Raw genomic sequence first — 18298 nt, 5'->3', positions numbered from 1 at the left:
AACTCTAAGAAAAACGTATTTCTTCGTGATGAGAAAACGTTATTTTAGTACGTACGTCTTCGTACGTATGTGTTATATTATTTTTCTAATATATATGCGCAAAAAATTGCGAATCACGTTGCGCACGGGTTAATTGCAATGATTGGAAAAATATGCTCGGTGAAGAGTGGAAGAGTCGTATCTCCTGGTGGTAGGATGGATAGTGTAGAGAGGCAGATGATGTTTGTTAAGACCTACCTGAATTATTATGATTCTGATTCTCGTCAGCAAAGTAAGCCATGTTAGACACGCCTGCAAGCACGAGCCATGCAATGATCAATATGTATTCAAGCAGACAGAGTAATATTCCAGTACATTTTGAGGATGAAGAAGTTTTCGCGATAAAACGGATTTTTCGTCGCGTATGATTTGACAGCGTCGAGTTATGTGAATGTATGAGAAACATGCTTATTTTTCGCGACGCAGGAAACGCGAAATCGAAATCAATCGAAGAGACTAAATCTCCGTTATGCAACAACTCGCGAAGGATTTCTTCATTTTCAAACATTCGTAATTTACGAAGTAAAGAAAACTTTAATCATTCATTACAGTTTTTCTCATTCTGTGAATTCCGTTTTCTGAAGAAAAACTTCTCACAATTTATACATTGTATGTAAATGACGTATTATGTGCAAATTTCTAATAGTCACATTATATACCGCACATAATACCAGAATGAATGATTCGTGAGTATATCGTTTTATGTAATGCGAAGGAGTAAAAAAATTGCATAATTTCAATCAACATTCTATAGATTCGCAGAGATTCCTTGCTCCATGCAGTGATATGCGCGCAAGTTAATTAATGTTAATTCACCTCTGCGTGCCAGATAGTGCCCAGCGTGCACCGGGCTCAGCACCGCGTCTTCTATGTGACCCCTTAGGACGACGATGCTCTCGAGACAAATTTTGAAGCTCGGTCTGGCGTCCGCTGCGCTCCAGCAGCGCAGCATCAGCTGGTGTAACGTCGGTGGGCAATTGAGGGGTTTCGGCGGCCTGCCGCCCGCACGCACGTAATGCAACACCTCGAGATTAGTTCTGGCAGGATAGGGTTGCTGGCCTAACGACGTAATTTCCCACATTAACACCCCGAACGCCCAAACGTCGCTCTGTGAAGTGAATACCCCGTCCACCAAGGATTCCGGTGCCATCCAGCGAACAGGCAGCAGACCTTCTCCTTCCTGAAATTTTAGCAGTGAGTTAATTCGTTTACTTGAGATGTATCCATCTTTGAAGCGAGCGTGCGTTAAATCAGACAACGTTCACTTAACTTCTCTTGTTCAAAAATGGAAATAATTATTTTTCTTAAGCTTTGCTTACGTGAAGACAAATAATATTATTATAATAAAATAAAATATAATAAAAATTATTATGATAAATAAGTGTAGCTTAGGAAGTTTTCTTCATCTTTTTTCCTAAAAGAATGCATTTTACCTTGCGGTAATAGTCATTCTTGTAAATATCTCTGGCTAGTCCGAAGTCGCCGATTTTTACGACGCGGTTCTCGCGATCCCTCGCAGACACCAGACAATTTCGACACGCGAGATCTCTGTGCACGAAATGCAGCTCCTCCAGGTAGCGACAGCCCCGCGCGACGTCCTCGCACATGGCTAGCAGGTCCTGCAGGCGCAGAGCGTGCGGGTCCGTGGGTTGCAGGGACCGACTCTCCCTCAAATAGCTCAACAGGTCACCGACCTCCATTAATTCCAGCACGAGTAACGGAGGATCCGTATCTAAGCAAACGCCCAGCAACCTCAGCACGTGTTTGTGGCGAAAATGGCTCATGAGCCTAGCCTCTTGCAGGAATTCCGTCTTCTCTTGCGAAGACGCGTCCTTTCGTAGCATCTTTATGGCGACGGGCGTTATGCCTGGTCCTTCTAAATCCTTAGCATTTCCCTGAAATACCTGCAAGACATTTGAGATTAAATTACTATGAATCCCATAAAAGACATATCTTTAATATTGCAAAAGTATTTTCTCGACAACGAACACCACTGAAAGTGGTTTTATCGTTTTATTTCTTAGTTCTTCAAAATAATTTTTTTTTTCTGTAGATTACAAAATTATTTTTAGAATTAGATCTTACCTTACCGAATGCGCCACTACCTAGGAACTTTGTAAACGTAATTTGCTCTTGTCTGATTTTGGGCAGGGCAGAGTCATCCGGATCATTTTGCAGCGTAGAAGCGTAAAGCGCGTTAGATTGAACGAAGTTCCCGCGAGGGATCTCGCGGAGGGTCGCTAATTCGACATCGGACACAATCGGAGGCAAAACTGTCTTCTTGTCCTCTTTCCGTTGTCGATACACTGCTGGATAACGTTACGATATACTTGTCTAATATCATGCATTACCACTTAATGTAATTAAATATAAATTGTCTTTTATTATCAAGTTTAACTTTAGAAATGCTGTTCTATTGAATATAATTTGCGATCGAAAGCTCGAGCGTCGTACCAAGTATACTTACGGCAGAAAAAATAACAAAAGCACACCAACATTAAGGTAATAACGATCGCGATGAGGCCCAACATCAGCGGTAGGTGCTGTTGCGTAGCCAATATTCCTCCGGTGGACTCCGTTAGATCAACGACCGCGCTCGGTCTGCTCCAAGCGCCGAAACCGTAGGCATTTTTGGCCTGCACGCGAAATTGATACTTCTGATCGACATCCCCGGGAATTATCCAGTAATTGTCCGTTCCGTTATAATATAAATTCCAGTGCTCGTTTTCGCTACTCTCGTCGTCTTGCTTGCTGTCATCGACGACCAAGCCTTCCAGTCGATACCAAGTGACCTGCGAGCCGTGAGCTTGCGCCGGTTCCCAATTTAATTGATATACAGAATTTCGGAATTTCGTTACCACAGGCACCCCTGGAGCACTCGGGACGTCACCTTTGTTGTACAAAAGAATACAATTTAAGTTTTCCCTTTGTTTTACTTCAATATATTTACTTCTATTCAAAACTTTATCGCGTTAACTCTGCCTTCTATTTCTATCAAAGAGAAAACTGTCACACGGTTTTCTTTCATAGGAGCACCGTAAACAGGTTTTCGAACTTTAGCATGGCCGATTATGCATTTTCACGAAGTCGGACAAACCGATACTGTATCATGTTAGCGTATTATTTTTAAACAACTGTTTTAATTTTTAATTAAACATTTTAATTTTATATTAAGCGTTGTAACACTGTTGCTAGAAAACCGGACAGTCACTAAGTCGCTAACGCCACTGGTTCGTTGCAAATGTAGGTACTTTTAGCAAAAGTTTTCGTAGCTGTGAGCCGTGCATTTATTATACTTATCATATCTAAACGTGGACTTTATTATGATGATTAAACATTTTAGGATCAAAGCACATAACATGGTGTAGCGATATACGACGGTCGTAGTCCTCGACCTGACAAATCAGGATACGCAAAAGCTTGTGCGTTACTTACGTCCACGACTACGACCGTCATATGTGCTTTAATTTGCATGCAGGTGACGCATGATAGTTGAGTATATGTCTTCGAAAGATTGCAGATCTCTTTGAACTTGTCGAGCTTTATCGAGGTTAAATAAAAATTAATTCGGCGTGAATGTTTGCGGATTCGCAATACCTTTTTATTAAAAAAATTAATGCACATGAAAAAATTTACGTAAAAAAGCAAGCACTTCTTATTCTTATCGGATAGAAAAAGTATGAGACACCTTTCGAGAGATTCTGATTTAGGCATACAAGAGCAATCAAAAGAGAACCATTAAAGGCTTGATATAAAAAACCGTAAGAGCGAATAATAGTATTAGGAAAAGTTATATTCTGCTGTAAATTATTTAATATTTATTTTAATTATAAGTAACACAATAAAGATTGCTCTTTAAATTTATCATATTTATTATAAATTTTCTTATAAATACACGATCTAATTGCATGGTCTTCCACAATATTACCATCGATGTCACGCAATTTCTTTGACGAGGGAGAATTAATTTTGAGAATATGATATACTTTTTATACCGAAACCTTTGATTCCCGAGTGGCTTACCGGTTGCATTGATGAAATTCGTGTTGTCAATGGGAATAGCGAGCACCGCGTACTCGAAAAGGAGTACGAAGGCGCATAGCGTGGACAATCGAATGAGGTAAGAAGATGACCTCATAGTGATTGACACTGTTACAGCGCACGTCAAAAATGAAACTGGGTAGCCATCGCGTTGCCGTCTGCTTTTAAAGGCCGCAGTGCGGAATAGTAATATTCTCTTTTTTATCACATTTTTTAACGTGTTTAAAGTGCACGTTAAGCCGCTTCGCGATAAGATTAACAAACGGAGTTAGTGATAATCAATGAAATTGACAGAGAATCAGTCAGAGAATCAGTCTGAGAATCAGTCTGAGAAGTGATTCAGTAACGATAATTTGACGAGAAATTATATTGTGAAAATAATCACATAAAAAAGAAGCATGAGAGACATAATAATACTAAAACATTACACGCTTTTACGTTTGTGATATGATGCCTTACCGAGCGTTTGAAATGTAAACCTCCCATCGTCCGGCCATTCAAAGTCCTTCTTATACGTGGGGTATTTCAGCCTCAAGCGGAACTTGTACAAGGTGCGCGGCTGTAAATCTTCTATGTGATACATCACTTGGTCCTTGTTCACCTCAACGTGCCGCGCGATTTGCCACTTCTCCACTGCAACGTCCGTGTACTCCAATGTGTAATTGACCGTCAGATTGACGCTCAGGGTCCAAGAGATGTTCATGCTGTTCACGCTGACATCGGCCACCGTCAAATTGTTCGGCTCCGAGTACATGCGGATGACCTGGCTGAGGCTCTCGTTGTAGAAGTCGCTGTAATTAGCGGGATACACGCGTACGTACACCCGGTAATCCTTCCCCGGCAGCAACGGCAGCGTAGTGAACAATCTGCCGTCCGCCGCGCGCTCGAGCTTTTCGACCGGTTCCTCGCCCTTCCGCACGTTCTGCAAGGAGGTCGATCTCCAATGCACCTCGTAATGCACCACGGCGGAGTTCAGTATCTTGGGTGGCATCCAGTAGACCGCCGCTAATGTCGGCGTCAGGGCCTGAACCGTAACGTTCTCCGGCATGCTGGGGTTCCCCGCGCTGGTCTTCAGCACTACATCCGCGCCGAATTCCGGCCTCATCGACAGCAGGTCGGTATAGAAATTGCTCAGTGCCAGCTTCAGCTTGTATTCCGTGAATGGCTTTAAATCCCGGATCTCGTGACGCCTCTCACGTGTCTGCACCCTCATCTCCTCGCACTTGCTGGGAGCGTTCTTCGAACAGTGGGACACATGGATGGTGTACAGCGTGGTGGGTAGACTGTAATTTTGACATCCGCGTTCAGGACTCGGCTCGGGAAGATTGACGACGATGCTGTTTACCGTTTCGCTCACTCTCTCGACATTGTAGTTCATTTGGCGAGGTATCAGGCACTTCGCGGTGGGATAGGGTTGCAGGGATTTGCCGAGGGCTCTGATCCGACGTACGTTAGGCAGGTAGAGGCTCTTTACCTCCGGCTTGGATGTGTTTTCCTTGTTTGCCACGAAGAAATTCTTTTTCAAAAAATAGATTTGGTCCTTCGTTTCGTTGGACCAGTAAATGTTCATTTTGTCAACCGTGAGAAACGTGAGAGTCGCTGGTTTGAAGCCCGTCTTTAATACCATGTTGCACGCGCAACCGTAAATATCAGCCACGTTTAAGTGCCCGTCCGATGATACCCAATACATCATCGGTTCCTGGATATTGGTTTTGTCGATTGTCAGGGTGGATATTAGTGGTGGTCTTTGTGGACAAGTACATGTGCTACCATTGTTTCCGAAGAAGTATTGCACGTTTTTCCCTTCGAGATCCGACTGCATTATCGTACCTCCCTCATTCGTCTCAATCCAATATAAAGATCTGAAAAAAAAAATATTTCTTTGATTATTTTAAAACAAATATAATAAAAACTATATACATATATTTTTTTTCTTTACAATTTCATGCTGACTTGTTATTCCGTATTATCTTGATTATAACAGTTAGTATATTGAATAATTTAAAAACAACTGTGACTACGATTATAAAAGAAATATTTTAGACGGATAAAAATTGATGTAGGTACCCTAGAGACGGCAGCATATCTAAAATCGGGATACGGCCTCTTCTCCTTAAGATATTTTTGTGTTTAACTATGCCTGCCTGCCACATTGTTAAATCCAATCTCATGATATAGCTGCTGCTGATTTTCCACGGCTCGTCTTTACTATATTCATGCTCCACCCAGTACAGATTTCTCGCTACCCAGTCGATGCAGAGGCTATGCGCGGTATTGTTTAGAGCAAGTATTCTCGTCGCGTTGGCTCCATTCATTTCCGACGTCACCAGTTCCCGCATCTCGCTGATCCAGTAAATCTTATTCTCCGCCATCAAGTAATTGACCTCTGTCGCGGTGTGCCTGGTAAGCGTGTTATTGATTTCTTTGTCCAGATCCGATATCCTCACAGCATCCGCCGTAGCGACCAGTAATTCAGGCACCGGATTCTCGTGCGCGGTCGACACGCTGATTGGATCCGTGTAAGGACCAGCACCGATCTCAGTGCACGCTCGTACTTTGAAGTAATAGGTCGTGTTGGGTCTTAGATTGTGCGCTGTAAATTCCAGTACCATAGCCGGGATGTCGTAGTCGTCGCAGATTGATACCTTCTTCCGGTTTTCGATAAACCAACACTGGACCGTGTATTTTTGTATTACTCCGTTTGTAAACTCGGGTTGATTCCATCTGAAGAAAATAAGATATTTTAGCGTTTCTATTTCCCGCGAATCTATAACAAAGTTAGATCTTGTATATACATGTACAAGTTATATACATATATACAAATCTAAATGAGAGTATGCAGGCAAAGTTTTAGATTTTTCACCTAAATATCGTAAAAATGTCGACATCCTTGCTCAGAACTTTCTTGTAAAACTCCACGAATGCTCTAGGGGATGTTGGCTGGCTCGGCACACTCTGTGGAGATCTCAGGATCTTCCGAGAATGATGCGCCGTTTCCCAGTAAGTAAATGCCTTCACAGTGACTTCCAGGACGGAATATGGCAGAATCTGATCCGAGTTGTTGTAGGGCATCGTCGTTTCAATCGTGATTTCCGGGTTTGAATTCGTATTAATATAATCCGCGAATTTCACTTCGTAGAAGACCGTGCCGTAGTTGATGTTCTTCACAGGATCCCACGATATGTTGAAGTTCCTCCAGGACCCCTCGACTCTTATGCTATCGAGATCAACCGCATTCGGTAGAACCACGACGGTTTCCGACGTCAGATTCTTCGGATACTGATGAAGCGCAGGATCCATAACAGCCACCATGTACAATCCGGACAAAGTGATTCCATTTATCACGGCGGTGTTCTGACCGGAGAGATCTCCGATCACCGCGTTTCTGTCGTCCTGCAGCCACAGCAGGTGCTCGGAAAAATAGCACAGAGGTCCTTGTATATTTGGATGTTGCAAAGTAGAAACCTTAAATTTTATTATTTACATCATTATTTTCGTTTTTAATTATTTACTTTATTTACATGTTTCATTATTATTTTATTGTATATCTCATTGAATAATTAAAAACCATGACAAGATCTATAATTTTATCATTTGTTAAAAATAATGATACTCATAAAAATCAATTAAACGTATGAAACAATTAACCTTCTCTGGAATGATTTTGTGACTCATTGGAATTCTCTCGGACGTAGGCGCACGATAGACGATAGATCCGCTTTCGTAGCTTCGAACAATCCAATAGACGTATCTATTTTCGGTGTCGAGAGTTAATCCCATCACTTGCTTGCCATTGAAAATTTCATCTAAATGATAATATCTCCTGTCTTGTCCATTCAATCGCGCGACTTCCACGGCATGACCAGTGGACCAATACAAGTACGCTTCGAGAGAATCGATCATGAGCTCTTTTACAATTGCTAAGATAGACATCGGCTCTTGCTGAGATCCATTCAAGTTTGCTCTTGTTATCTGTACCGGAAATAATACACTGTGTATAAAATATTTAAAAAATATGAAAATTTTATGACAATCAAAAATCTTAAATGTAATAAATATTCTGTTAGATAAAACTATCAAAAAATGTAAAAAAATTGAATTTAGTAGTTAATTCATTTTGAATTAAAGAAACTAAATGCACTTGAGTTAAAAACAAAAATCTAATTATATGTATATATATTTACAATCTGCTGTTTTGGATTTGCCCAATATAACTTTTTCGATATCCAATCCACGGCGACGCTTCCCACCGAATGTATGTTGAGCTTCATCTTCTGATGATTGCTGACGTTATAACGATACAGTGCAGAATTATTTCCCACTATATACAGCACGTCCTTGTACCAGCTAACGTCAATAATGTAAAATTCATTCTCGGAATCTTTCAGAGTCGCCTTGTTAACGAGCGTGTCGATATTTTCGCCTGTTACGTCGCTTCTCAAAATCCCTTCGTTCGACGACCACAAGATAGATGCGTGCGATCCATTTCTAAATGCAAAATTTTATTTAATTAATAAACGACGGCAAAGTGAATAGACACTTCATAAATGTAAATTTTATATATATATAAAGTTTTAATGAAAAGAGTGAAGTAGTTGAACGTTGTATCTAGATATAATTTTTCTGAAATATTTAAAAGTATCCAAAATCAAGTAAACTTAAGTAATGTATCGAATTTACTATTTAATGTTACCTTAAAGTTCGCCCTCGGAACTCCGTAGACCACGGTCCTCTGCCAGCGCTCGTGTAAGCCGCGGCTTTGATCGAATATTCCGATCTTTCTCGCAAATTATGAACAGTGTGAGATGATCCGGCGATACCTTTCTGATGGATAGTTTCGCCGGTAGATTCGTCCTTGATTTCGAGCTCGTATGACCAGTTTTGCCAGGCGCCTTTTCCTTGGCCGCCCAGTAAATGAGGAGCTTGCCAGGAAACCTTTGCCCTTTCCGCCCCGAGAACAGCTTGCACACCTGTGGGTGGATTCACTGGGACGGGAACCGGCTGACTTGCATTCATCAATACGGTCACGCTTACAAAGGAGGTATTGGATCTGAAGAAAAGAATATTTTTGCTCCATTAATGTAGATTCTATTGCACAATTTAGTGTAAAATTTTCAGATAAAGTCTTTTAGGAAAATCTTTTAAGAAATCTTGTAGAAACAAATATATTACTTGTCAGGATAAGAATTGTGGAAATATCTGTTTAGACCAGCATGATAGCCTTCGGTAAGGACCTCTTCACCATTAGTCCAATAGAACAGTCCATTTGCCATAGCCAGGGAAACAACATTATTGAATTTCGGCTTCTGCGTTTTGGGGCGAAGATTAACAACTTCGCGACCATCCAATGATACGGATATCATCGTGTTTTTAGTGTGATCAGGCACGAGTAATCGAAAGTTCGTATGGTCTACCGTAAAAGCACCCAAGTGATCATCTTCGAGAATTAAATATGGTTGAACCTAGAAAAAAGAAAATACCATCGAAAATGTTTAGACAAATAATTAATATTTTATTCTAACACATCAATGTCACGACAAATCATCTTCAAAATTATTTTCTTTAAGAAAAGTGAAAAAGATATATCTTAAATCAAGAGTATATTAAAATAATTAATTATTCTTAAATATACAAAAATTCTACGTCTTTTAATACAACTAGAAAAAGTAAAAGCTTTGATAACATATATCATATATAATTGCAAATAGAAATAATCGGTACCTCGTGTTTCACACCGTTGCTGATATCGGCCAGGTCTAGTCTGAACAATCCCACTTTAGTGACCCAGAAGAGGTACCCGTTGTAAGGATCGACTTCGATATGCGAGGGTCGCGTTAAAAGTCCAGCCATGGCCACTGTCAAACTTTTGCCATCGAGATTACATCTGGCTATCTGCCACACGGTCGTCGCGTGTTTTACTTCTCCTAAGACGTACAGGTGAAGATTCAGCCAGTCGACGGAAAGGCTCAGAGGTTTGAAGTTCACTCCGCCGGGGCTTAAAATGACTTTCGGTGTGGATCGCTCGATGATTGAGGTTCGGTACACGTAACCCGTCGACGTGGAAACGAATAACTGTGCGGACGCCACGTGTATCGCAACCCCGCGGATCACACTCTTGGTCTCGTAAATGACACTGGGTTCGTCCAACATATCGGCGCCCTGTCTCATCACCACGTGCTCACCACCGAGGATGAGAATCGGTTGTTGAGTGTCCTTGACTAAAATTCGTCTTATTAGCGACTTCAAAACATAAATTTTCATGTCATGGACGTAAATTATAAAGTCTGAAAATCGATAGCCAGTGCTTTGAATCTTTAAAACAGACGATGTGAAAGTATGCATTAAAAAGCATATAAAAAGCATTTTTTTGTGGAAAATTATCATTATCGTTATATATATACGATAGAGTCTTTCTGTTAATGTTAAACATGTATTCATTTTCTTGCAACGTACCGGTAGCTTCTTCGGGATAGGTAGAAATATGGATAATTGTAGGCGGACCCTCGCCGACACCATTTCTCATAGTCACGGTGATAGAATAATCTTGATCAGGTTGGAGGTTTTGAAACATATAGTGACCGGTATTCTCGGATACTGGAATATCCTGTCAATAAAATACAACGTATATTATACAGGCAGTAAAAACCCACCTCTTCGAATCTCTTGCTAGGAAGTAGATATGCAGTTGGGAAAATAAAAGAACGCCATGCCAGAAATTTTCGCAGATACTCTGGTTCATGCAAGTCGTCTGACTATGTTAGAGGATAGCACAATTAATGAGGATGCGATAGGTAATTATCATAAAAGCAATAGATACATACAATCAGAATTAATGCCAAAATTAATACCGGTGCGCTCGTATTCACATAAAAATTCCATGATATATAATTCACCGATTCTTTCTGTTCTTCCGCAAAATAAAGTTGAATTATGCTATCTATGTAAATGGAAAAAATAGATTTCCTAAATATTAAAAAATTTTATCATGCGTTTGAATGCGTGCGCATTGAACGGCATTGATGCTCCAAAACGTGCATTCTCTGCAAATTGATATTAGTATGCAACACAAAAAGCGAAAAGGTAGGAAAGAAAATTCATTGGCTTCAAGTCTTAACATGTTGAATACTTGAACAGGAATTAATATCGTGAAGTTAATGAAAAAATGTTAATTAAATATTTTTAATGCTGCAGCAGCAGGCAACTCATTTACATCGCAGTTTACGATGTAAAAATCAATTAACGTGGCCAATAAATTCTCTTTAAACGAGATAACGGAGTCTACCTTGCAGAACCAGTTGCACATCGCTCTTCTGCAAACAACAGTTAGATAATACAGCAAAGCGTGACGGTGCCGACGCGCCTTGCGAGCGCGCGAAAATGTTATAAGAGTCGGTTATAATAGTGCATAGTTGAAAGAAAAAAAGAAATGCTTGTACGCACGGAAATATGCGAAAGACACATCTGTGCGTATGCCAGAAAATGTAGTTCTGCCGTAGGATATAAACGTGTCTCTAAACTATATATACGGTTCTGGCGTGGCGTGTACCTTAAGCTGGGACTGTTTAGCCCCTCGCAGACGCAGGACATAGGACAAAAGTGGGCCGTTTGTGAATGGGCCCGGTTTCCAAGACACAGAGACGCGGTAGCTGTCTACCGTCGCCGCTCCTACAATTACCGGTGCTGATGTCGGTAGACCGTCCGCGTACGTTAATATTACCACGCTCGGCGCTGAGACGATCGGTTCTGGATTGTGCTGCGACGATTTCAGGAGCAGCGCTACGCGAAACTGCAAACGCCAGCGTTCGTTCATGAGAGGAGTACTTTATTCTCCCCGCAAGGAGAGAAAACAGTTCAACAATTTAAGAGCATGCCACCTAAAGTCTACATCCAGCCTAGATTAACGGGCGTTGGCGGAATCTATCGGAGATAATGGACATTTTATATGTTTCGTTAATATATAAATGATTCACTTGTGTGTTGCGAGTGAATAGAATAAAAAAGTTTAATCCTGTTTGCGGATTCTTCGTTTCCTTGTTCAGTTACTGCTCTTCTAGTTCGTGAAGTATAGTTCTATCTGACTCTCTTTTCGTTTTTTAACCGACTTCTACATACCCTGTACTTGGTGTACGGCTGCAGGTTCTTGACCAATATCTGATCACCTTCGTCCCACGACTGTTTCCGGCAATACTGCCACGTCTCGGCTAATTCCTCGTACCTCCATTGCACCAAGTATGAAATGCCAGCGCGTCTGTTTACACCTTTCCATTCGAGGCTGAGCGACGTCGCCGTCAACGAGTCCGCGACTAACGCCGGCGCCGGTGGGGTGCCGATTTCCTCTGTTCATTATAAAGAAAGATTTTCCTTTGGTATAGAAAAGACTATGCAGTAATTCAGGTGCAAACAAATATTTAATTTTATTTATATTTACAGATACATGTGCGTGTGTCTGCGATACATTTGTACATATGTGTGTGAAAATAATTCTAGAAAAGAGTTTAATTTTTGGTCGAGATACTCGAAATAATATAGAAGCAACGCAACGATCTAATGTAATGGCACTATAAAAAACAACATACGATCATATCGTCACGTAGAGCAATTGAAACAGTATGCCCTGTCATATCATATCATTTTAACCCTCCAATTCGGAGGTGAAGCGTTAAACACGTTTTGAACGCTCAACACACGAATGGTCGACACGGAAAGAGAACGAATGTTCAAGGAATACAACGAGATCCTGGACGGCCTGAAGACGGCGTTCATGGAGAAGTGGAAGACGAAATTGGACGACAACGCGAAGGCAGACGACTTCGAGCGTTTCCGAACCGTCGGCACCGGTGCCTTCGGCCGGGTCATCCTCGTCAAACACAAACCGACATCCACGTACTACGCCATGAAGATTCTCGATAAAGCGAAACTGGTGAAGACGAAACAGGTGGATCACACGCGTAACGAAAAACGGATCCTGCAGTCCATCAACTTCCCCTTCATGGTCTTCATGGAGTTCTGCTTCAAGGCAAGGGTCGAGAATTATAGTAACGACATTGCCAATCCATCGAGTCTCGCAAATATAGCCTGATTTTCTAATAAACTATTTTTTTTTACTGCAAGGATGGAAAATTTAAATATAAAGATTGAAAATTAAATTATCCATCCTTACATTTGATATAAATATTCAAAATTCTTGTAAAACAGACGCGTAAACATGCTGTGCTTCAATCCCCGTATCAAGGATAACTCGTACGTGTACATGGTGCTGCCGTTCGCGCAGGGCGGCGAGATGTTCACCCATCTCAGGCGTGTGGGGAAGTTCGACGAGTCGCTGGCGAGATTCTACGCCGCTCAAGTGGCCCTAGCCTTGGAATATCTGCACCACTGCAGCCTGATCTACCGGGACCTGAAGCCGGAGAACATCCTGATACAGAACTCCGGCTACATCAGGATGACCGATTTCGGTTTCTGCAAGATGGTGGACGGTCGCACGTGGACGTTGTGCGGCACCCCGGAATATCTGGCGCCGGAGGTGATCCTGTCCAAGGGCTACGGCAAGGCCGTCGACTGGTGGAGCTTCGGGGTGCTGATCTACGAGATGAATGCGGGATACCCGCCTTTCTACGCGCACGATCCAATGAAGATTTACGAGAAGATTGTCGCGGGCAAGTACAAGTTCGCGCATCACTTCGGCGAGGAATTGAGAGACATACTGAAGAACATCTTGCAAGTGGATCTGACGAGAAGATACGGCAATTTGAAAGACGGTAGTATGGACATCAAGAAGCACCGCTGGTTCCAATCTATCGATTGGATCGAGATTTATCATCAGAAAGTGCAGCCGAGCTTCATTCCTCATTGCAGTAATAGCGGTGACACTAGCAATTTCGATCATTACGACGAGGTCCCGCTCGAAATCTCCTCTTTTGATCAGTACGGTAAGGAATTCGCGCATTTTTAGAAATAATGCTGGCAAACCAACATAAAAAAAATAAGAGATTAAGGTTGATAGTGTATGAGAATATTTTTAAGTATCTTTTACCTAAATCCGGATTTAAGTTAGTTTAGGATAACAATAATTAATCAACAATATTCTTCAAGCATATGAGAACGACATGTAATAGCATGTAATAACGTAGAAAGAGGAGGAAAGAACGAGAAGTACATAGGTCGAGATAATGTGCGTTTTTTTAATTTATATATATATTACCTCTTTTCGCGTAAGTGTTCCGCGTATAAATATAATTGGTTGCATAGAGTGGTATTTAACTGTAAGTTTGAAGCATTCTCGTCTTACGTTGGCAACAAATAAAAATGTTCTTTACTCTGATAAGATTTCTAATAGTAAAAATTAATTCTATATACTCATACGATATATAAATATATTATATATTAGGTATACTACTGTCGAATAATTTGCGCGTAATTGATAATTTTAAATGAAAGACACATCAAAGAGCCGAAAGATACACAGTTACCTTTGAGCTGCTGGAAGTAACGATTTAACGCGTCATGGCAGCCCAAAACGCAGTACAATTCTTTCGGCGGTAACAATTCCTGCGTTCCATTCTGCGAACATACATCGGACTAACATTAAGCGTTTGTCTTTCTAAAATTAGGAAAATATTACGTAAAACGGCCATGCGGAACACTACGTTACGAGCATAGTGCGGCTTTACGTAAGTTTCCCCGATAATAAATGTCATAAAAATAAAAATGGCAGCGATACTAACGCAAACAGCCTGGCAACTTGTGTCGAGCGCCTGTTCCCATGCTTCACAGCCTTTTGTACACTGCAACAATAAGCATAAAGATAAGAAAACGACAGTAGAGATATCCTAATTCACGTATTCGTAAAAGGAGTGAATCCAGTCTTTTTGTATCTTGCAAAAAATTGAATCTGGACCAAGAATGCAAAGAAGACAGTTCATATTTGATCTTCTTTCCTGTAAAACGCGAAATAAACACATTGCATCCTATTCTTCTCATTGGTTTCTTCTTGCTTAGAATCTAATTTAAATTTTTTCGAACAGCGTTATTGTTCTCGTGTAAATTTAGACTTTGTTTTAATTATATGTTAGATAATATTCACAGATAAAATATCCTAAAATATAAGTGAGATAAGTACTTTTAGCTTGTACGACACAAACTTTATCTAGAATAATTAGAATTTTTCGCAGATACAATATTCGCGGTTATTTCATCTGAGCATAAAACGCTCCACATTGGATTTGTGGAAAATCGACCTGTCCGGCGTGCATCCTTCCGCCGAAGGCCGTCAAACGTTCTAACAATTCGCTAAAATACAGCTCCGGAAGTGGCCGAACAATGGGTCACATTATCCGGAGCGAAGTGACATAACTCGTCGTGCCGCTACGCGGCGAAACCGTAATTTTTCGTAGCCGCGTCCGATCTCGGCCTGCGTGGCACGTGTCTCAAGTAACGCCCACGTTCATAAGACGCTCGTTGCGTGGTACCATGTCGGGCATGGATTTGCGAACTGAAGTTTAACGCATTAACTTTCTGCACGAGAGGATGTGGGCATTTGTCGTCGACAACAAGGCAGCTGTAGCCGAGGACGCGTACGGCTCAGCTTCCATCGCGCCAATACACAGTTGTTTATCTTGCGGTTTCCCGACCCGGCTCTTTCGGCCACGGTAATCTCTCGAAAATAAACCCCAAGAGAAGACTCATTTGTATCAGATAAAAATATCTAAATGCAAAAACTTGTCTGTAAGTTACTTCATAATGATTCAGTTGATATATGTTGAGTGACACATATTGTTATATTGATTTTTGTATTAATTTAATTTCTTCACCTAAAATTAGCATTATTGAATATTACTGTGCATACAAGGGTAAATGAATAAATGTTAATGACGAAAAGTGAGTGATCAAAGGCGGATTGAAGGCACTGAACTCACTGCCCCAGCTTTGCTTTAAATTTGTTCTTTTGAACATAAGGAATTTCTTTCGCAATATACGGAACAGAGATATGTAAGTGTCATTGAGTTTTAAAAAAAAACAGAGTAGAAAATCCATTCGAATGCAATTGGAAGTATAAATATACAGGAGCGACTTGTCTCGAGTGCCTCGAGTGCAGACCTCGATAAATCTGTAAACATTTGGAACATTTCGATCATCGCTGTCACTTTTTTGTGAACTTGTGCAACTAAAAGATTATGATTTAATTTCGTAGCTTCTATCGTAAAGATTTCGATCGAAACAACACTTTTTATAAAAGAACAAAATCTCTTTCTTAATCTTTACGTTTTCCTTTCATTCCATCGTCACAATTTTATCGGTTTTAGTAATAAATATAGGTGTAATTTCGTAACATGTAGTGGAAGATCTATTTTAACGTCCGGATACAAGAGGTGCTATTTAGCAATTGGCAGATTGATCGGCACTCCGCTCAGTTCGAGAGGCGCCGCATATAAATAATACTGCACTCGGCATTACGAAATAATGAGCAAATTGTATCGTACGAGAAACCTAATTTCCTTGAACAAACTGTAACGTATTTTTATTATTAATTTAATCCCACTATTGAAATTAATTAAAATTTGATTACAAATTAATTTTTGTTAAATATTTTATTCAATTTTAAATCAGTTTTGTTTTTGAGAAAAATACAATAACCACCTAAAAAATAAAATTAAAATATCAGTCTGAGATATGACATGGATATTTTTCAACCGATATTTCTTGTCGGTGTCTTACATCATATGTATTTACTGTCAAAACACACACGAGGGAGATGTTTACGAATTCTTTCTCGACAAAATTATAATTATCTAATTATCTAATTAGATAATTATTAAATATAATAATTAATAAATATTTAAAAGTATATTAAAACGTCCACATATTTTCCATAAAAGATTGTGTTTAATTACTAAACGTAAAAAATCCAAGATAAAGAATGATTAAAAACGAAGACATGTTCAGACTACTTCGGAGTCTGCTCTCTTAATAATAAACCTATGTTTAATCTTTATTAACAGTCTTGATGTTTCATTTCTCAACACGTACGTTAGGTTTCAAGCGCTTACTTTGTATTCGTATTTCAAAAAGATATATAAGTCTTTAACGTGAACTGTGGACGAACTTTCGAGACGTTCGTCGCATTATACGCTCATAACAAGGCGTACGCGTATGATGGTGTTCGAGGGTATCACATAGGTCAGCTAGTATGAAAAGTCCGTCGAAGGAAAGGAACCTCCAGCACCAGATAAACGTTATTAATAATCATTTGTGACGCTGGAACTCTACGACATTTCTGGTAAATCATCGAGGCGCGAGTGTCACATCTCAAATCGTACTCGTTAATTTGCTGTCATAATTAAAATTATTTACGTTAATCGCAGAATTATGTCAACGGTACCTAGTGAGTTTAATACATTTTAAACTGATAAAAAGTACTCGTAAATCCTGCTGTTGCTACATTTAAAGTTTAGAGAATGTTTAAAAAGCGATAATATTAATTTTATTTACTTAAATTTCAACTATATATTATATATATATATATATATATATATATATATATATATAGGCATACAAATATTATATATATACGTATATAATATACAAATATTCAAATATGCAAACACTTATTTGCACATTTAAATTAAATACAAATATCCAAATATGTATGGTATCAAAATTTGCCTTGCGATTCCAGAAGTCACGCCAAAGCGTAAAACACTTATTTTACGTACGTTTTCTTATCGTACGAGTACTCCGCACGCTGAAAAAACTGTTGATTAATGTCTTATCTAATTTATGACCGCCGCGACATCGTTGTACAACTCTTTGCCCTTTTCGATGATTCTGATTAATTTACAGCTTATTTTTAGCAGATTATTATCAATTTATCTTTTTGTTCCTTAAAAAAAATATGTGAGTATCAGTCTTCTGTGAAATAGAGGATGTACGGATCCCGAGGTTTAATTCGCCGCGACGAGCATCTGGGCGCTTTAATTCGACGTGCCTCATCAAACATAGGTTTTTAAACGATCTAGCTATCCACAATGAGGGTTGACAAAACTATCAGACAGTAGAAAATGGCTGAGCCGAGCGGCTCGGCGCAGCGGCCGCTAATTTCTCACTTCCTCATTAAATCCTCACCGGGTATTATGCCCCCAGCTGGGCCCTCCCTCCACACACACGCGCGGCTCCCCATAGATCGTAGATCTTCGTCCTACCACGGACGTGCATCTATCTG

At 40.1% G+C, this 18298-nt stretch overlaps 2 protein-coding genes across 5 annotated transcripts in view; one reads left to right on the top strand and one right to left on the bottom strand.

The window, feature by feature from the left end:
* Positions 1-18298, bottom strand: part of Sev (receptor protein-tyrosine kinase sevenless) — a 35331-nt gene that overhangs the window by 1936 nt on the left and 15097 nt on the right. Inside the window, exons 3-19 of one of the 4 annotated variants that reach the window (XM_071715287.1) lie at positions 14805-14864; positions 14550-14640; positions 12193-12416; positions 11627-11866; positions 10534-10684; positions 9802-10298; positions 9253-9542; positions 8774-9130; positions 8265-8568; positions 7729-8052; positions 6944-7545; positions 6148-6804; positions 4540-5942; positions 2507-2929; positions 2125-2348; positions 1473-1943; positions 856-1219 (exon numbers count right to left, since the gene is read on the bottom strand). In XM_071715287.1, coding sequence (XP_071571388.1) covers positions 856-1219; positions 1473-1943; positions 2125-2348; positions 2507-2929; positions 4540-5942; positions 6148-6804; positions 6944-7545; positions 7729-8052; positions 8265-8568; positions 8774-9130; positions 9253-9542; positions 9802-10298; positions 10534-10684; positions 11627-11866; positions 12193-12416; positions 14550-14640; positions 14805-14864 — 6682 coding nt within the window. Of the gene's footprint in view, positions 1-855; positions 1220-1472; positions 1944-2124; positions 2349-2506; positions 2930-4539; positions 5943-6147; positions 6805-6943; positions 7546-7728; positions 8053-8264; positions 8569-8773; positions 9131-9252; positions 9543-9801; positions 10299-10533; positions 10685-11626; positions 11998-12192; positions 12417-14549; positions 14641-14804; positions 14865-18298 lie in introns of those variants that run through there. The other 3 variants (XM_071715296.1, XM_071715304.1, XM_071715312.1) reach the window with 3 other exon arrangements.
* On the top strand, positions 12714-14798 carry LOC139777737 (cAMP-dependent protein kinase catalytic subunit beta). Its single transcript, XM_071715340.1, has 2 exons — positions 12714-13096; positions 13313-14798. Exons 1-2 carry the CDS (start codon positions 12770-12772, stop codon positions 14030-14032), a joined length of 1047 nt encoding a protein of 348 aa, XP_071571441.1. The 5' UTR covers positions 12714-12769; the 3' UTR covers positions 14033-14798.

The sequence above is a fragment of the Temnothorax nylanderi genome, unplaced genomic scaffold (genome assembly GCF_030848795.1).
Source record: "Temnothorax nylanderi isolate EJ_2023f unplaced genomic scaffold, tnyl_v1.0 TNYL_tig0006_pilon, whole genome shotgun sequence".
Classification (NCBI taxonomy): Eukaryota; Metazoa; Arthropoda; class Insecta; order Hymenoptera; family Formicidae; genus Temnothorax; species Temnothorax nylanderi.
The sequence above is the reverse complement of the archived record's forward strand: the minus strand, read 5'-3'. Positions and strand labels throughout refer to the sequence as shown.

Excerpts from the sequence above, each read along its gene's own strand:
- LOC139777737 (XM_071715340.1), top strand. The coding sequence starts at position 12,770 with ATGGTCGACACGGAAAGAGAACGAATGTTCAAGGAATACAACGAGATC. Across the intron at positions 13,097-13,312 it reads TCATGGAGTTCTGCTTCAAG|GATAACTCGTACGTGTACAT; the intron begins GCAAGGGTCGAG and ends CCCCGTATCAAG.